The 20468-nt window shown below is 38.6% G+C and overlaps 1 protein-coding gene across 8 annotated transcripts in view; it reads left to right on the top strand.

Annotated features, from left to right (window-relative positions):
• Positions 1-18517, top strand: part of CHL1 (cell adhesion molecule L1 like) — a 224720-nt gene extending 206203 nt beyond the window's left edge. For 6 of the 8 annotated variants that reach the window (XM_055557736.1, XM_055557738.1, XM_055557733.1 and 3 more), the window contains 8 exons: positions 96-211; positions 450-654; positions 870-992; positions 6034-6213; positions 9420-9581; positions 10191-10322; positions 12649-12721; positions 17234-18517. In XM_055557736.1, the coding sequence (XP_055413711.1) occupies positions 96-211; positions 450-654; positions 870-992; positions 6034-6213; positions 9420-9581; positions 10191-10322; positions 12649-12721; positions 17234-17450 (1208 nt within the window). In that variant the 3' untranslated portion in view covers positions 17451-18517. Of the gene's footprint in view, positions 1-95; positions 212-449; positions 655-869; positions 993-6033; positions 6214-7953; positions 9387-9419; positions 9582-10190; positions 10323-12648; positions 12722-17233 lie in introns of those variants that run through there. The other 2 variants (XM_055557739.1, XM_055557741.1) reach the window with 2 other exon arrangements.
• The last annotated feature ends 1951 nt before the right edge of the window (positions 18518-20468 follow it).

Genomic DNA, 20468 nt, shown 5'->3' with positions numbered 1-20468 from the left:
AAAAAAAAAAAAAAAAGAAGGATCACCTTTAGAAAAGGATCCTAATAATCGTGTTTAGATTATTTGAAAGCTCATCCTTCTTATGTGCCCAACAGATCCTGATGCAGCTCCAGTGATCCAAGGGGTGGATGTTATAAACAGCACATTAGTTAAAGTTACCTGGTCAACAATTCCAAAGGAAAGAGTACACGGACATCTGAAAGGATATCAGGTTTTTATCATAGCTTTTCTACTTCTCATTGTTAAATTAATATATTTCCTGTAAATAAGACTGATTTCAGAAGCTGAAAGAGATATCTGCTATCACTGGTGATACGCTGTTCTTCAGTCCCTGAGTCGTGTCCAGCTCTTTGCTACCCCATGGACTACAGCACGCCAGGCTTCTCTGTCCTTCACATTCATGTCCATTGAGTCGGTGATATGTTAAAGGGTTCCTATTGTCATTGCAGGTAAACTGGTGGAAGACAAAAAGCCTGTTGGATGGAAGGACACATCCCAAAGAAGTGAACATTCTGAGATTTTCAGGACAAAGAGACTATGGAATGGTTCCTTCTCTGGATGCCTTTAGTGAATTTCACTTAACAGTCTTAGCCTATAATTCCAAAGGGGCTGGTCCAGAGAGCGAGCCTTTTATATTTCAAACACCAGAAGGAGGTGAGACAGTTCAGGATTAATATCTAGTTTATAAATAACAATTTAAAATAACAAATATCCCAATGGTCAAAACATTTCCTCCCTTATTAGTAGTTAGGTTGTACATATGTCATATGAGTTAGCTCCTCAATTTAATAAAAAAAAAAAAAAAAAACTATAATTTTTCAAAGAAATTTACTGATTGGAGTGTCTATTGATGGTTTTGTGTTTTCCAGTACCTGAACAACCAACTTTTCTCAAAGTCATCAAAGTTGATAAAGACACTGCCACTTTGTCCTGGGGGCTACCCAAGAAATTGAATGGAAACTTAACTGGATATCTATTGCAGTACCAGATAAGTGAGTACATATTTGAATTAGATTTGCCTATTAACATTCCTTTTTTTTTGTTGAGTATTTGGTTTCCCATGCTTAGAATCTAATTCATGGTTTGTAGGCTGGCATACTTATAGCACAGGGGTTTGTAAACTGGCTTAGAGATCAAATCGAGCCTGCTGCCTGTTCTTACAAGTTTTATTGCAACATGGCCATGTCCACTAACTTATATTTGTCTATATCTGCTTTCTTACTATAGTGGCAGAGCTAAGTAGTTGCAAAAGATATCACATAGCCCACGAAGGCTAAAATATTTACAATCTAGTCCTTAACAGAAAGGTTTTCCAATTCTTGTTTTGATGGGGAAAAAGCAGTAAGTTAATAGACACCAGAAAATATGCATTTTAATATGTGTATAGGTATTCTCAGCTGGATCAGTGATAACGCAGGAGATGTAGGAAACACAAGTTTGATCCCTGGGTTGGGTAGATCCCCTGGAGAAGGAAATGACAGCCCACTCTAGTATTGTTGCCTGGAGAATCCTATGGACAGAGGAGCATGCGGGCTTTAGTCCATAGGATCACAAAGTGTCAGACACAACTGAGCACGCACACACACATACATATAAGATACCTTGAGAATTAGGAAATATGCAAAGAAAAAAGTTAGTAAATGATGTCGTGGATACAGAATAGATTGGTGATGGTGGTGGTAGCCCCAGACTTGGAAGTTGGGGAGGGGCAGGAGAAATGGGTGAATAGCTTGTTTCTATTTTTAGTGTAAGTAAATTAAATTTAAAAATTGTAAACAGAAAAAGAAATGATGTAGTGGAGATGCAGAGCACACTGACTTCCACCCTCCCCTGCCTCTTCTGTCTCTGAGGCATGTTTCCGGTCTCACCTCTGCATATAGTTGTCTCTGTAGAATCCGCTTCTGCAGCCCACTGCTGCAGTCATGTCACACTGAGAACTAGAGTTGTCTTTGGACCACCACACAGGCTCTCCCCATATGCTGTTGTGCCATTAAGTTAAAAACAACATGTCTGGATGAAAGCATGTTGTTTAGATTAGATTATTTTAATCATAGCACCACCCATCTGTTACAGTCTTCAAATCTAAGTATCAGCTCAACATGGAGATTAGGGGACTGAGCTCATAAGAAAATGTTCAACTTAGAAGGCATAAATTCCTAAACAGCAGAAACATCAGGTCTATGGAAGCCCAGTCTACACTGCTTGCATAGGTCAACTGGATCATAACCCTGAACTGCCATCAATCCCTTCAATGCTTGCAGCTGTTCGGGTCAGGTATCAGCTTTAGCTTCTGTTCTGCTTTGAGTACCTATGATTAAACAGGAATAGGCATAACCCTAATAGAGGCAGCGGTTTAGCATTTTTGAGTATTGGCTAGTTAGCAGGATCAGTAAAAATTGAGTACTCTCCCTTCATTTTTCATGAAAACAGGAAGTCTATGAGGTAGGTACCATCACTGCTTTCTGGATGAGAAGTATACAGAGTTCACTTACAAAGAGTCACGCAGTAAAACAAGTGTTACGAAAACATTGAAACCCAGCTCAGTCATTCTAGATGCTGAGCTCGTGAAAGTGAAAGTGGAAGTTGCTCAGTCATGTCTGATTCTTTGCAACCCCATGGAATAGTCCAAGGAATTCTCCAGGTCAGAATACTGGAGTGAGTAGCTATTTCCTTCACCATGGGATCTTCCAACCCAGGGATCAAACCCTGGTCTCCCATATTGCAGGCAGATTCTTTACCAGCTGAGCTACCAGGGAAGACTTTAAGTCTCTTAATTCCATGAACTGTATTTCAAACATGTAGGAAGCACTGAAGAAATACTCGAGAACTTTTCGATGTCAACTTTATTTGGTAAAGATAGATATTATCTTTATTCTAATAATAGAAAAACTGAATATTAAATTCCTACCTTCATGTTGATCTGTATATAATATCTAAACTTATTTTAAAAACAAGTGCTTAGAATATATAGAGAAAAAGCTGAAATATTAAAATCGCTATGATTACTACTTGATATGTGGACTTTCAATAAAATAACGACTTTATATTTCAGTTCAGTCGCTCAGTCGTGTCCAACTCTTTGGACCTGATGGACTGCAGCACGCCAGGCCTCCCTGTCCATCACCAACTCCCAGAGTTTACTCAAACTCATGTTCATTGAGTCGGTGATGCCATCCAACCATCTCATCCTCTGTCGTCCCCTTCTCCCACCTTCAATCTTGCCCAGCATCAGGGTTTTTCCAGTGAGTCAGTTCTTCGGATCAGAGTATTGGAATTGGCCAAAGTATTGGAATTTCAGCTTCAGCATAAGTTCTTCCAGTGAATATTCAGGACTGATTTCTTTTAGGATGGACTGGTTGGATCTTCTTGCAGTCCAAGGGAATCTTAGGAGTCTTCTCCAACACCAGAGTTCAAAAGCATCAATTATTTGGTACTCAGCTTTCTTTATAGTCCAAATCTTACATCCATACATGACTACTGGCAAAACCATAGCTTTGACTAGATGGACCTTTGTTGGCCAAGTAATATCTCTGCTTTTTAATGTGCTGTCTAGGTTGGTCATAGCTTTTTTCCCAAGGAGCAGGCATCTTTTAATTTCATAGCTGTAGTCACCATCTGCAGTGATTTTGGAGCCAAAAAATAAAGTCTGTCACTGTTTTCACTGTTTCCCCATCTGTTTCCTATGAAGTGATGGGACCAGATGCCATGATCTTAGTTGTCTGAATGTTGAGCTTTAAGCCAACGTTTTCCTCTACTCTCTTACTTTCATCAATAGGCTCTTTAGTTCTTTGCGTTCTGCTCTAAGGGTGGTGTCATGTACATATCTGAGGTTATTGATATTTTTCCTGGCAATCTTGATTCCAGTCTGTGCTTCATCCATCCCAGAGTTTCTCATGATGTACTCTGCAAATAAGTTAAATAAGCAGGGTAACAATTTACAGCCTTGACGTGCTCCTTTCCTGATTTGGAATTAGTCTTTTGTTCCATGTCCAGTTCTAACTGTTGCTTCCTGACCTGCATACAGATTTCTCAAGAGGCAGGTCAGGTGGTCTGGTATTCCAGTTTCTTTCAGAATTTTCCAGTTTGTTGTGGTCCATATAGTCAAAGGCTTTGGCATAGTCAATAAAGCAGAAGTAGATATTTTTCTGGAACTCTCTTGCTTTTTCAATGATCCAATGGATGTTGGCAATTTGATCTCTGGTTCATCTGCCTCTTCTAAACCCAGCTTGAACATCTGGAAGTTCTCAGTTCACATACTGTTGAAGCCTGGCTTGGAGAATTTTGAGCATTATGTTACTAGCATGTGAGATGAGTGCAATTGTGCGGTAGTTTGAGCATTCTTTGGTATTCCTTTGGATTGGAATGAAAACTGACTTTTTCCAGTCCTGGGGCCACTTTTGAAGTTTCCAAACTTGCTGGCATATTGAGTTCAGCACTTTCACAGCATCATCTTTTAGGATTTAAAATAGCTCAATGGGAATTCCATCACCTCCACTAGCTTTGTTCGTTGTGATGCTTCCTAAGGCCCACTTGACTTGGCATTCCAGGATGTCTGGCTCTAGGTGAGTGAGCACACCATTGTGATTATCTGGGTCGTGAAGATCTTTTTTGTACAGTTCTTCTGTGTATTCTTGCCGCCTCTTCTTAATATCTTCTGCTTCTGTTAGGTCCATACAATTTCTGTCCTTTATTGAGCCCATCTTGGCATGAAATGTTCCCTTGGTGTCTCTGATTTTCTTAAAGAGATCTCTAGTCTTATATCTATACTTATTTAGCTATCTGTTAAGTGATTGAAATATTCTTAGATGGCTTATCTATTTTTGTGGCTATATGTTCTAAATAGTCGTTGAGTGTGTATATGAGAGCTCTCTATGTACTTTGCTGAATTCTTACATTGATGGTGGTAGTTTTTCAATTGACTTGGTGGTATTTACAGGAGTGCTCTCAAGTAATTGACCAAGAGTGATTATTTTACTTCTTTCCTATGTTTGGATTAGTAATTTTTCATTTCCATTTATCTCACTGCATTGTATCTACAAAGAAGGCATTTTAAGTTAAAGAGTAAGTATATTTTTAGGGTGTCTTGGACCAAGTGTCAAGAGTGTTTATTCTAGCCCTTTTCTTGCCACTAATGGTTTCACAACCTTGAACATACCATTTCATCTCAGATTATTCTTTCAGTAGTCTTATAGCACTTTGAGCTCTTGCACAAATATCAAGATCTTGCTATGCTGCATGGTTCTTTGAAAGGCACTATCTAAATCATATTTTTCCATACAGCACCTTACATAGTGCTAAGTATACAGTAGACATTTTAAAATACATTAATTTATCAGTTTCTTGAGTCCTTGAATACTTGTTCAGTGCTACACAGTAAACCAGAAACTATAGAAGACTCTGGTAAATCACTGTTCAAATTTTTACAATAAAAGATGAAAAAGTACTTAGTTCAGATGGTAGAGAATCTGCCTGCAATGCAGGAGATCCGTGCTTGATCACTGGGTCAGAAAGATCCTCTGAAGAAGGAAATGGCAACCCACCCCATGGGTTCTTGCCTGGGACATCCCATGGGCAGAAGAGTCTGGAGGGCGAATCTCCACGGGGTCACAAGCAGTCAGACATGACTAAGCGACTAATACACAGACACACACGTCAAGGATACAATGAAAATACGTCCGTGGGGGGAAGCTCATCATTGTTAATGGGTATGGTAAAGCTGCAGAGGCTGTCCAGTGTAGCATAGTGATTAAGAGCACGGGCTTTGGAGTTAAAAGGCTGTGGTTTAGATTCAAATCCGAGTTTGCCAATTAGTGGCTCTAGATCTAGGCAGTGTGTTTATTCTTGCCAGATCTTAAATTACCCCTGGGTAATATGTCATAATAATTGTATCTACCTCATAGAATTGAGTTGATAACTATGAATAATTAAGATGGCAGGCCACAAGCATGAATAGAAGCAGAAATAAGGCATCACATAATTGAATGGTTAAGACTACAAAATCCGAGGTGTTGATGTTCATGTTTCTTTCTTCAGTAAATGACACTGATGAAATTGGAGAGCTAAATGATATCAACATCACAACTCCATCAAAGCCCAGCTGGCGTCTCTTGAACCTCAGTGCAACTACCAAGTACAAATTCTACTTGAGGGCTTGCACTTCAAAGGGCTGTGGAAAACCAATCACCGAGGAGAGTGCTACATTAGGAGAGGGGAGTAAGTACCGGAGGTTTATGCATGCTCCGTTTTAAACTGCTCTGAAAGGAAGGCGCCGTGGTAGGCACTATAAATCAGAAGTGATTGTGCTCTCAATCTGTCTGACCTTCTGTTTTCCACTGATGTACAGAATTTATTTTTCTTGTTTCTAAAGTTCACATTGACTCAATTTATGGATTTCTGCACAACAGGAATCAAACTATAGCCTCAGTGTATATAAGGTCAGGAACTATAATTTTAATTAAAATAGGGGGCTGTAAGGTCACAAAGTTAGTCATAAGGTTAGTAGAGCGGGTATTTTTCTTTTGGAAATGTTTCCACCCAGAAAAATGTTTGGCTCTTGCACTGGTAGACATGTTGCACCACTGATCTAACACGTTTCACCTCCATGTCATGACTCATCTATACAGTGATTCATAAACCAATTTTATTTTACTGGCTACTGGATGATGCCAAGTAATGAGCTTGAAACTGGCTCATAACACTATAGTTCCATTTGTATAGTCCGCCTAATTCAATTTTACTTTTCTATTTTTTTCCTAACTCAGCCCATTTCCCTTCCAAAATTATTTCTCCAATTATGATTTTAGGAGTATTGTTACTAAGCTTTCTATGTTATCAACAGGGCATTAGGAGATAAAATAAGAAGGTAAAACAAGAAAGGGAAGTGGATTGGGGGAAAGGATGGACATACTTTTAAGCTTTAAAAAGAGGGCCTTGCATAGAATTCAAGTTGATGAGACCCAGAGGGGTATTGGAGGCAGGCAAAAGGAAATGGGAGAGAGCAGGAAGGGAAATATAAACAAGTCATTTATGTATCATGTACTATGCATCCACTGTTCTGGATGCTTTCCCAAATTTTAGATTAAATGAAAGGTAGAATCCATGGAAAAAAAGAGAAAATAGTAACAAAGAAACTTGAACAGTCTATCATGTATATAAGACATCTATTACAGTGTGTTTAAGTTCATGAGTCACTATGAAATGAATGTGTAAATGGTTATGCTGTGACCTTGGTCAGTTTGTTTCTTCCTCTCATTTTGTTCCTACTCAATGTAAATACTGAAGAGCTTGTGTTTTCCTAAGAGTTCCTATATACTCAAAACTTTCTTTTATGGGGGAATGTGTATATATACATATGTATATATACACACACACATATCCAAAATAGTTTCTCTCAAAAACTCAAATTGTTCCCAAGGATGTATTGGACACCAAGTGAACTGAAGAACTTATTTACCTACTTTTAATGGTGACTGAAAACACTCCAGTAACTAAAAGGTTCTTGTTCCTCTAGAGTTCAAATGGTTAACAAGTGTCTGACACCAAGAAAATAAGTCAGTATAGTGGTAATCTAAATATGCAGCTGTAGTATTTTCTAAAACAGAGTTTAAGGCCTGGGGAGGGTTACTTTTATTTAAGGACCAACAGTATATCAGAAATGCTAGTCCCATTCCTGGCGATTAGCAGCATGTAAGAAAAAAAAATCACAAAATTGTCTTACAATAGTCATGCATTCTCGTATATATAGAAATATTGGCAAATGTGGGCTTGGGTACATTGACAAGTTGTTTTCAGAGGGTGGAAAATGCTGTTTATGTGGCTATATAAATGATGCTATTCTCTTCTGCAAATTCAAAATATAACTAATGTACTTGAGCGTCTTATAGCATATTTCTTCACTCTCATGTGTCATGATTTGAAAGTGTTTCTTACTAGTATGTTTGTGCTCTTTTTCAGGATTCTGCAATGTCAGCTACTGTCCCCTTCCCCTGTTGACACTGAATTTTCTTCTATAGGCCTATATTGCTATATTTACAGAAAAAGCAACTAGTCTTTTCCACTTGATTTCAGCATGATCTTTGGGAAAAAATGAAAAAAATTCATCTTTCTATTGAGAATATCATCTTGCTATCACTAAATACTCTAAAAATGTTAACTTTTGTGCAAATTGGAATCTGTTTCTGAATCTTTCTTTTCTTTGCTCTGCCTGGATGGTGCATTTTAAGGTCATTGGACATTAAATCAGAGAATGGGATTTGATACACAAGCATTTTTTTCCCCATCATTTTCTGGTTGTCACTCTGATTTTCAGGTGGCTTACATTCCATAATCTAAAAGGGGGGAAAATCGAGTTAATCAGAAATATTCTCTTTTGTGTTATTACTGGTTGCAATAAAATCCTTGCTTTGCTCTATTTTTCAAAAGCTTGTGCTATTTAATGGAACACTAAATTTGTTTTTCAAAGGCAAAATTAATTGTGTTTTGTTTCAAGTGTTCAATCTTGAAGGCTTTCTTCAACTAATATAACTGGTCTTATTTTTCTTACGGTGCCATTTTTAATGATGTCTTTGTGTTATCAGTAACTATATAATCAATTTTTACTCTGTGTTGAAAAGTTATACCTAAATTTTAACATGTGACACATTCTCATTTAAAGCCTTTAAACATTGTTAACATTTTATTGAGTTAATTCTTAGCAACATTATGGATCAACAGCAAAATTATTTTAGATATTTTGTTTTAATTTCTGATATTATATGTATATTTAATTATACTTGTCATATTTTTATCTGCTATGATATTCTACAATTAATATATTAACATACATTTATTTTGAAGTGTAAAGTTCTCAAACACTTCAAAAATTTCAATACATTTCATTTAAAAGTACCTATAAACCTGCACTTTTATGTAGCCTAAGTTTCTAGAAATTTCAAACAAACATTTAATATATGAGCATATTATGCTATTCTATCAATACTTATGAAAATGGCCAAGGCAAGGAAGTAATGTAGATTAAAGGTTTTAATGCCATATGCTTTCAATTCTAAGCCAAAATCTCCAAATCTGGTTCCTACAAGGTTTGTGAAAGTCCAAATTGCACAAAGTGACATTGTACAATTTTTTGAAGTCTGTGTTTGGTTTTAAACCATTCATATGACCACGCAAATTTATAGCATCACTTCATCAACAAGTGTATCATTTTTAAAGGACATGAATTAAGTTCATATACTCCATTTCAATGCACATTAAAAAAAGAAAATATTGAAATGTTAATTTTCTTCATCTTCTGATAATTCAGAACTGAGAAAAAAATGCTACAAATGGCTCTCATCCATCTCAAATAACAGTACTTTTTTGCTTTTCATGTCCTACTTTTCAGTGATGACAATTCATATGAATTAACTGTGTACATTTCTTAGGTAAAAGTGTCGGGAAGATATCAGAAGGAGTAAATCTTACTCAAAAGATTCACCCAGTAGAGGCATTTGAGCCGGGAGCTGAACATGTAGTTCGCCTTTTGACTAAGAATTGGGTTGATAACAATAGCATTTTTGAAGATGTAATTGAGACAAGAGGGAGAGGTGAGAAATGAGATTCTGTTTGGAGCCATCTTAGACAATACATCTATGCTCTGTAGATTATTTACATACTTCCTATGTTGAAAGTATGAAGTACATTGGCTGTAAAAAACTATAGTGTCAATTTGTTTTGGCATAGCGTTTTAAAAGTATCGAAATGAACCATGTCTCACCAATATCCAGACTTACCTCTTAATTGTTTTTACCAGAGTAGTTGCCTAAAAATGTCTGCGGCTAATTAACATGTGTTAATAACAAAAACTAAAAACAACCCCCCAGAATCTCCTTGGCAATCTGCATGTAACCAAGGCAGCTTGTGCTTTTGCCTGCTTGCTGCTGCTACTGTGTTCATTTTGATCTGTCTCGACTGTTTCTCTGGTTTTCATCCTCAGAGTCAAATGCAGTTTGCGAGGGCCCTTTCTGAACAATGAATTAACGATTTATCAGGATTCTCCTGATGAACTGTACTTCAAATCACATGCCCTCTAGGGGCACTCCAAGGACAAAAGTGATGCTATTTTGTTTATTTAAAAATGATGTTTAATGTTCCCCAAAGGGGCTTAGTTTCAAAGACTGTTTCCAGGACTCAGTGTGCTTCTCTTTGTACAACAGAATATGCTGGTCTGTACGATGACATCTCCACTCAAGGCTGGTTTATTGGACTGATGTGTGCAATTGCTCTGCTCACACTCATATTGTTAACTGTTTGCTTTGTGAAGAGGAACAAAGGCGGAAAGTACTCAGGTAAAGTTGTTTCTTACTATGACTTTAAATTTTACTAAGTAAATTCTACTTACCTGTTTAGGACATCCCAGGTAGCTTAGATGATAAAGAATCTGCCTGGAATGCAGGAGACCTGGGTTTGATTCCAGGGTTGGGAAGATCCCCTGGTGGAGGAAATGGCAACCCACTCCAGTATTCTTGCCTGGAGAATACCATGGACCGAGGAGCCTGGCAGGTTACAGTCCATGGGGTTGCAAAGAATCAGACACGACTGAGCAATTCACTTTCACACCTAACATTTAATTTCTAGGAGACCTTCGTAAGAGACATCTGAGACATCTTCAATTGTTTTAATTACTAGACAGCAAAAGAGACACTGATGTATAGAACAGTCTTATGGACTCTGTGGGAGAGGGAGAGGGTGGGAAGATTTGGGAGAATGGCATTGAAACATGTAAAATATCATGTATGAAATGAGTTGCCAGTCCAGGTTGGATGCACCATACTGGATGCTTGGGGCTGGTGCACTGGGACGACCCAGAGGGATGGAATGGGGAGGGAGGAGGGAGGAGGGTTCAGGATGGGGCACACATGTATACCTGTGGCGGATTCATTTTGATATTTGGCAAAACTAATACAGTTATGTAAAGTTTAAAAATAAAATAAAATTAAAAAAAATAATAAAGTCTATTTATATTAGTACATTAGTTATATACTGTACTGAGAGGAAAAGAAAATTCCTCTATTAAGTAACCAAAGGGTGTATGTATGATCAACAGAATTATTTCTAGGTAGTTACTTGCTTTATGAATGAAAGTATTTCACTTTTTAAAAATGAAATATTCATTTCTAGTATATAAAGTATGGAGAAGGCAATGGCACCCCACTCCAGTTCTCTTGCCTGGGAAAAATCCCGTGGACGGAGGAGCCTGGTAGGCTGCAGTCCATGGAGTCACTAAGAGTCGGGCACGACAGAGCGACTTCACTTTGACTTTTCACTTTCATGCATTGGAGAAGGAAATGGCAACCCACTCCAGTGTTCTTGCCTGGAGAATCCCAGGGACAGAGGAGCCTGGTGGGCTGCCATCTATGGGATCGCACAGAGTTGGACACGACTGAAGCGACTTAGCAGCAGCAGTATATAAAATAGGCTTTAGAGAGGCATATAATACTTCCATGCTTCTATTTTCTATCTGTAAAATATCACAGATGTTAGGGAGACTTGTTACTAAATCACACACATATATTTTAATAGTATTCCTCTCTACAAATTCATGACCCAGAGATATTTTGCACTAGTACATTCTAATAGTACTGAGTTCACTAGTTAGCTGTTTCAACTTAACCATTGCTGGGAATGCATCCCTTATTCCTCTGATATATATCAGGTTTAATACCTCTTGAATTAATGGTACATAAAATATAAATAAAAATCATCCTAGTTAATACTTTAACTTCATTCAATTTGTAAAGAGACATAGCATTTCTCTTTGAGTATATGCAACCAATTGCCTTTGTGAAGTGTTACCTTATCCAGATTCTGAAGGAGTTTCTTCAAACTGTGCTCTTAAACACAAGTCAGCGTTTCACACTGCAGCAAAACCAAGAGAAATTCTCATCTCTCTGCAAGTAAGTAGTAAAAGGTGCCATGACAGGGGATTTTAGTTCGAGTTTTCTGAGCACAGTGAGGCAACAATCTTCATGTTCTATATCCCACTGTTTAGAATAAATCTCATTTAACCTATGGTATTATAGACTTTAATATTCTGATTATTGAGGCAGTTTGGAGTAAGAAGAGAACAACCAAATGATAGACTTTTTAGTACTTTAGTTTAACAACATAGATCTGATATCAGCCAATGAAATTTTGAGGAAGTTTAGCATAGTAAATTGCTTAGTTGTGTCCGACTCTTTGCGACCCCGTGGACTGTAGCCTACCGGGCTCCTCCATCCATGGGATTTTCCAGGCAAGAATATTGGAGTGGGTTGCCATTTCCTTCTCCAGGGGAACTTCGTGACCCAGGGATAGAACCCGGGTCTCCTGCATTGTAGGCAGATGCTTTACCGTCTGAGCCACAGGGGAAGCATAGTGAAATGTACATACAGTAATTTGGTCTTCATTGAGAGACTGTAACTAGGTTTGACTCTTTCATTAAGACATGTTGCCCACATAATACTGAATTCATGTATAACTGCACCAGGCTGTGACTCGGGTAACAAAGAGGTGAAAGACGAGTGAGTGAATAGGTACAGACACAAAACACTTGACGTATTAACAGTGCTTTGAAGATACATGTCTTTAAAAATGACTCATTACTCCTCTACCTGTGTGTGTGTGTGTGTTTAGTGAAAGAAAAGGAGGATCTTCATCCAGACCCTGAAGTTCAGTCAGCAAAAGATGAAACCTTTGGAGAATACAGGTAAACATTCCACTCCATTTAAAAATGCATCAAAGCATATATCCATCAAGTTAAATAAACTTTAAAATATATAAAAAAAAAGCATTTTTACTTAAAGCTTACAGGACTACATTTTAACACCCTTATAAAGAATAGTAATACAAGTGATTGATAGCAACCAAATGTCTGTGTAAGGAGGTGTGAGGTGTAACTGCTGCCTAGGTAGACTCTGTGTGCTTGGACAATTTCCTTGAAAGGTGTTATTCACAGGACAGTATTGTTATTTAGAGATTATCTATATAAAATAGGTAAAATATCTTGTAGTCACTCCTCACCGTAGCCATTGTGAACTCAGGTTGTATTCAGTGTATACCCATAAACATGTATTTTGTGTACCTGCGGTGTGTACCTACAAAGGTGATTAAGTCACAAAACATGTCCTCAAGATGAACTTAGTCTGTGTGTGTGTGGGGGGGGAATTATCTATGCAAATGATTGTAATTAATTAAAGAGAATAAGAGCAAAAAAGGGAGCAACTATTGCTGTCTAAAATGAGCTGGTAAGAGTTCATCCAAAGAAGGTTGAGACAGCTTTTAAAGGATGAAAAAGATTGTGTCACTCTTAACCCCTGGACCAAACTTACACAAGTGTGCCAAAATGGGAGAAACTGCAAGAAATCTGGTAGGAGGTAAGTACCTCTTGAGGGTGTGTTACCCTTCTCACTCTCTTGTTGTCACTGTGCATCTTCACCTTTCCATCACCCTCTTCTTGACTTACCTGTTCCTGTTGAGGACTCTGTTGTTTTCAGTCATGTGCTCTGTATACTGCAGCCAAGGGAGCTGTTGCAGTTTCCAAGCATATATGACCATTAGCACACACGACCAGGATCCGTATTACAGAGCAGACTCAGTTGGCTCTGACTGGCCCCTGCCCTGGATCCATCATTATAAACAGAGATGTGGAATATTCTCATTAGCTCTCCTACATTAACTTATGTGGGCTTCCCAGGTTGCTCAGATGGTAAAGAATCTGCCTGCCAATGCAGGAGATGTGGGTTCAGTCCCTGGGTTGGGAGGATCCCTGGAGAAGGAAATGACAACCCATTCCAGTATTCTTGCCTAGAATTCCATGGACAGAGGAGCCCGGTAAGCGACAGTCCATGGGGTTGCAAAAGAATCAGACGCGACTGAGAGACTAAGCGCGAGTGCGCACACACACCAACCAATGTACATCTGAACATCATGGTAAGCTCTCCTTGCCTCTATGCTTATTTTTCTTTCCTCCATTTAGTAAACACTCTGTTACTTTGATTCAGTTCAGTTCAGTCACTCAGTCGTGTCCGACTCTCTGTGACCCCATGAATCGCAGCACGCCAGGCCTCCCTGTCCATCACCAACTCCCGGAGTTCACCCAGACTCACATCCATTGAGGTCAGTGATGCCATCCAGCCATCTCATCCTCTGTCGTCCCCTTCTCCTCCTGCCCCCAATCCCTCCCAGCATCAGAGTCTTTTCCAATGAGTCAACTCTTCGCATGAGGTGGCCGAAGTACTAGAGTTTCAGGTGTAGCATCATTCCCTCCAAAGAAATCCCAGGACTGATCTCCTTTAGAATGGACCGGTTGGATCTCCTTGCAGTCCAAGGGACTCTTGATATTTCTTGGTAAATGACTTCAGATACTTTATAGGAAAAGGAGCATTAAAGGGTGAAAGGAGGGAGAAAGAAAACTTTAAACTTTACAAAGTAGAAAACTGTGCCTCAAATCCCACAAGGCCAGGGTCATTGAGGATCTATGGCAACTGTTTAAAATGCTTTTGAAAGACATATTACTTGATCAATTTTATAAGGAAAAAAAACTAAAGACATGCCTTATTCAAAACTCATTCCCTCATGTTTTGCGGCTGCTCTAAAAAGCCAGGTAAAACCACCCCCTGCACTATTTCACCTGGCATCTTGTTTTGAGTAGTTAATAGTTTTCATCACCTTTCCTCAAAACTACATGTATTCAGGAAGATTATTCCAGGGGACAGTAACATACGTGAATTCAGGGGACAGTAACATACGTGAATTCTCATCTTTCCAGCTTCTGCTTATAGTTTCTTCGCTATCCCGTTGCCTGGCCTGTAAGGTAATGCCACATTTGGTCTTCTAGTTTTCTTCATATTTGTTTTTGTAACTGTAGCATCCTAGTTCTGGAAACAATTATTGTAAGAGTCAGGACAGTCTGAATTATCAGTTCAGTTAACAGTTGCTCAGTTGTGTCCGACTCTCTGCAACCCCATGAATCGCAGCACGCCAGGCCTCCCTGTCCATCACCAACTCCCGGAGTTCACTCAGACTCATGTCCATCGAGTCAGTGATGCCATCCAGCCATCTCATCCTCTGTCGTCCCCTTCTCCTCCTGCCCCCAATCCCTCCCAGCATCAGAGTCTTTTCCAATGAGTCAACTCTTCGCATGAGGTGGCCAAAGTATTGGAGCTTCAGCTTCAACATCAGTCCTTCCAGTGAACACCCAGGACTGATCTCCTTCAGAATGGACTGGTTGGATCTCCTTGCAGTCCAGGGGACTCTCAAGAGTCTTCTCCAACACCACAGTTCAAAAGCATCAATTCTTCGGCACTCAGCTTTCTTCACAATCCAACTCTCACATCCATACATGACCACTGGAAAAACAGACCTTTGTTGGCAAAGTAATGTCTCTGCTTTTCAATATGCTATCTAGGTTGGTCATAACTTTCCCTCCAAGGAGTAAGTGTCTTTTAATTTCATGGCTGCAATCACCATCTGCAGTGATTTTGGAGCCCAAAAGTCTGCCACTGTTTCCCCATCTATTTCCCATGAAGTGATGGGACCAGATGCCATGATCTTCGTTTTCTGAATGTTGAGTTTTAAGCCAACTTTTTCACTCTCCTCTTTCACTTTCATGAAGAGGCTTTTTAGTTCCTCTTCACTTTCTGCCATAAGGGTGGTGTCATCTGCATATCTGAGGTTCTTGATATTTCTCTGGCAATCTTGATTCCAGCCTGTGCTTCTTTCAGCCCAGTGTTTCTCATGATGTACTCTGCATATAAGTTAAATAAGCAGGGTGACAATATACAGCCTTGATGTACTCCTTTTCCTATTTGGAACCAGTCTGTTGTTCCATGTCCAGTTCTAACTGTTGCTTCCTGACCTGCATATAGGTTTCTCAAGAGGCAGGTCAGGTGGTCTGGTATTCCCACCTCTATCAGAATTTTCCACATTTTATTGTGATCCACACAGTCAAAGGCTTTGGCATAGTCAATCAAGCAGAAATAGATGTTTTTCTGGAACTCTCCTGCTTTTTGGATGATCTAGTGGATGTTGGCAATTTGATCTCTGGTTCCTCTGCCTTTTCTAAAACCAGCTTGAACATCTGGAAGTTCACAGTTCACGTACTGCTGACGTCTGGCTTGGAGAATTTTGAGCATTACTTTACTAGCGTGTGAGATGAGTGCAATTGTGCGGTAGTTATGCTGCTAGTGAAAACAACTCCAGATATTTTTCTCTCTTAAGTTGTGTGTCCACATGCCTGTGTCCACCATAGATGGCTCTGGCCATCCTGGTCCTTAGGAACACTGGCTGGTAGGTGAGTATGCAGGTCTCCACAGCAGTGAACCGGAATATGGCACAGGGAGCACTAACTCTAATGTGACACCTCATTCCAAAGCAAATCATATGGCACTGCCTAACACAGAGGGCAGTGAAGTACCATCCTGCCCTGCTTCTAGAAAAACTGAGCTAAATGGAACAATTTGATGGACACCACCAGCTACTACCCCATTCTATAAAGTGCTCATCATGTGCTAATTACCTTTTCCCCCAATTTTTCCTTTTTAGAATTTTATAAAATCTTCTCATTTGGTATACAGCTTTATAGTGTGAAAGATGTTGGTATTAAAAAAAAAATCCTCAGCTAGAAATGAGGAAAACTGTATCATTTGAAAGACATTTTACTAACTCAGAGTTGGATTTGTTAAAGAATAAAACTCAGAGCATAAATGCAGGATACTTGTAGCATTCCTATTCTAAAAATGCCAGCTATTCTTTTTCTAATTTAACAAACCTGAATTTATAAACTGTATTGAAGTTCTTTGGTTACAAGAAACAGAATTTAATTGATTAACCTGGACGAGAGAGACATTTTTGGAAGGATCTGGAAAAATACGGAGGATCAAAGGTAAAGACAGAAGATCAAGCTTTGATGACCAGGAGGTCTGAAAGTGTAGGAAATAACATTTGTTTTCTATGTACATAAGCAGATTGAATATCTGCGTGTCTCAGTTTTAAAGGGAAGCAGGAGTGTTGTGAATGGCAGAAAAGTTTCTCAGTTACTCAGCATAACACAAATTGGTAATGACTTTCTAAAGATTTCTTTATGAAAGGGTCATTTAGAATCTGTCTTCAGTGCTAACGTGATTATCTGGAAATTTTTAAAACCTATTAGCACTTTGGCATGATCTTGCTTTCCAGGAATATTTCAGATTTTGTCAAACTATTCTTTTTTATTTTCTAGTGACAGTGACGAAAAACCTCTCAAAGGAAGCCTTCGGTCCCTTAACAGGGATATGCAGGCCACAGAGAGTGCCGACAGCTTAGTGGAGTACGGAGAAGGTGACCACGGTCTCTTCAATGAGGATGGCTCTTTTATCGGTGCCTATGCTGGGTCTAAGGAGAAGGGATCTGTGGAAAGCAATGGAAGTTCCACAGCAACGTTTCCACTCCGGGCATAAACAGAGCACGTAGCAACAAACCAGTGGTTCACACCAACCTTCCAGATTTAACTGTTCAAGGGAGCGAGAACTTTCATATAGAATAGAAACATTCTGGCCGAAGCTTTCACCCAGAATTCAAACATCCTGCAACTTTGTTCAGAAAAAGAGCACTGCCTTGAAAAAGTGAAAATACCTAGCACTATAGGCCTGGAGTTTTTTGTGTTTTTTTTTCAGGTGCTCAAAATGCAAACCACAAAAACAGATCCTGTATTTAGGTTCACCTCAACTGAATCCAAAGTCTCTATCCGCTGAAATCATCCCTGCCTGGCTCCACTCTTCACTGTGTTTGCATACATGTTGCTGCCTTGTGGGTTTTCTGCATATGCACACGTGTACTCAGTCTCGGAGAACTGTCTCAGTGACTTCACTTCATGACAGGTTAAAAGATGGTAAGCCACCTGGTTATTTAAGCTGTAAAGAGGAATATGAATGTCTTATTAAATAACACTTCATTGAATATATATAGTCTGAATTTATTATTTAAAATGTTACTAGCAGAAGTCTTAGGTGAACAATCAACTAGTATTTATTGAGCTCCTAACTCTTTGCCCAGAGATGGTCTTGCTTAAACAGAATTCTTTCAGTTTCAACATGAACTTAGTTTCTATCAGTTATGACACCTAAAAACATTTTTGTTTGTTTTTCTTGGACTCAATTCAGCTGCAATAGAAGCAGTGGTCAGAAGGTGATATTGGAGGTGTCTGACAACTGTATCTATTTGATATCTCCATTTCTAAATTGACTGCTTTTACCTATGTTTGTATAATGGTATGTTCCATATATTTCGTGAATGCATTGTACATATTATGTTAATATTTACACAATTTAAAATAGAGATTGTTTTATTTTGAAGTGAGAAGAACAGGCATGTCTGTACAGCTAGAGTATATAGTAATATACCATTTTTCATCAATCCACAGCTATGACCAATAACATGAGGTTCCCAAACTGAAGACTTTGTACAAGCATTTGGATTTTGTTCTTATATGCTTTTCCAACAATCTCAAAATAAAATATCATATAAATATTGAGGGGAATGTTTTCATATTTTTCAAAGTAAATTTTTGTTGTTGACTGTACTCCTACCCCAGCCTGCCAAGAAGAAAAACCGTTTACAGCATAAATTCCTATACATATGTTTGCCTATATCACATTTTAAGAATCTTCGGGGTGGGATATTTTTCTGTGTTCTCCTTCTGTCAAAGCTAGTACAAATTCAGAGAATTTATTTCCTGGCCTGTGAACTACTGGTCCGTCTAAAATTGTACATGAGAGAAGTTTAGAAATACTATGAAGGACTGTGCATATGTGTCAGTAAAATTCAGTGTTGAGCTTCTCATTTTTCTTAACCTTACCATTAAATCCTTAAGTATATTTCTGAATTATGTTTACGTGAAACCAACTCGCAGGTTTTACTTTCATTTTTGAACTCTACCTGTGGGTCTATATTGTTCAAGCCTTGACTTTTATTCATGTAGCCCACTCTCTTTCTTCTGGACCAAAATGAGGGATTGTGTATAATAGTCAAACAGTAATCCACACTGAATATCTAATTACCATTTTAAACCTTGTGTGTCCTCCCAAATGGATAGGCAGCAGAAAAGAATGTCTTTCTTACAACAATACTTGGTGGGTCAGGACTTGACCACATTTCTGATGGAAGGATTTCCAAAGTGGGAAGGCACTGTGGTCCTCAAGCTGGGAATGAGGAGCCACACACCCCTCCAGCACCTTGAGCTTGATCCCCACCTAATTTTAAGGCAGAGCTTTTCTCAAGGAAGAGTCATCATGTTTGGACTTACCTGGGTTGGGGGGGGTGGGGGGAGGATTTCTGGTACTCAGCTATCAATGAGGCCAAGGTTAGGACTTCTGAGCTTAGTTCTTCTAGTATCCCAGTTCCTCATCTTTGTCATCAGCTGAAAAGGTTTCTGCAGGTTGGACATAGTCTCAAAAATGCATTAGGATTAATATAAATTTAATCACCTTTCAATTAGAAGTTAACACCAATAATGTTTTATTTTCCTGGATCACAGCGTTCTTTAACTTGTGAGCAATAAGCATGTTCCTGCTCATATTTTCTGAATGTCCCAAACATATGGATTTGAAAAACACGATTGTTTGAAGATTGCCTTTAGCTATGACTCTTCATTACCCTGTTTCAATAGCATTTGGTTTCTACTGGGAATCTGCACAGAAGGAATAGGTCTATGACTAACTTTCTCTAGCCTACAGCCAATATTATTTCAATGTAATAGATTGTATACAATCTCCAGGATTGATGGTGGGAATCAGTTCCTAGGGAGCTGTTCAAGGGTTAGGAAAATGCAAGTTCTCTTCCTGGTTCCAGCACTGATGATGTATGTAAACCTTAGGCAAGTTGCTTGACCCCTTTGCTTCAAACTGTCTCAACTTTAAAGTGCTAATGATGATCTCAGTTACCTTATCTCTGTCACAGGGTGTTCTTTTGTATGAAGAAAAATTTGAAAATGATAAAAGCTAAGATGCCTTCTAACTTCATGAACAAACCTATAATCTAATGATACGTCAAAAAGTCACTCCACACATACCAACTTTTTTCCTGTGAACACATAAATATATTTTTATAGAAAAACAAGTCTACAGGAAATAAATCTACTGTTCAATGAGCAGTATGGTTTGCACATGCCATCCAAAATTATTAATCAGAAGGAAATTAAGCAGGGTCTTTGCTATACAAAAGTGTCTTTCACTAATTTTGCATGTGTTTATAAGAAAATGTGAATTTGGTGGACTTATTGTTGGTAAAAAGGCATCTGATATTTTAGATGTATCCATATTTATAAAAGTGTAAAGCACAATGGAATTATGCTGGAAGTCTCGAATAATATTTTTCCTACTTTATATTCATGGAAGAGATGAGCTAAAGAGAGAACAATAATGAGAAATGGTGGTGTGTTTTTCTAAGCATTTAAGACATAATTGCCAACTGAAACCCTA

Source organism: Bubalus kerabau, chromosome 20 (assembly GCF_029407905.1).
Source record: "Bubalus kerabau isolate K-KA32 ecotype Philippines breed swamp buffalo chromosome 20, PCC_UOA_SB_1v2, whole genome shotgun sequence".
NCBI lineage: Eukaryota > Metazoa > Chordata > Mammalia > Artiodactyla > Bovidae > Bubalus > Bubalus kerabau.
This window is presented reverse-complemented; position numbering and strand designations above follow the sequence as displayed.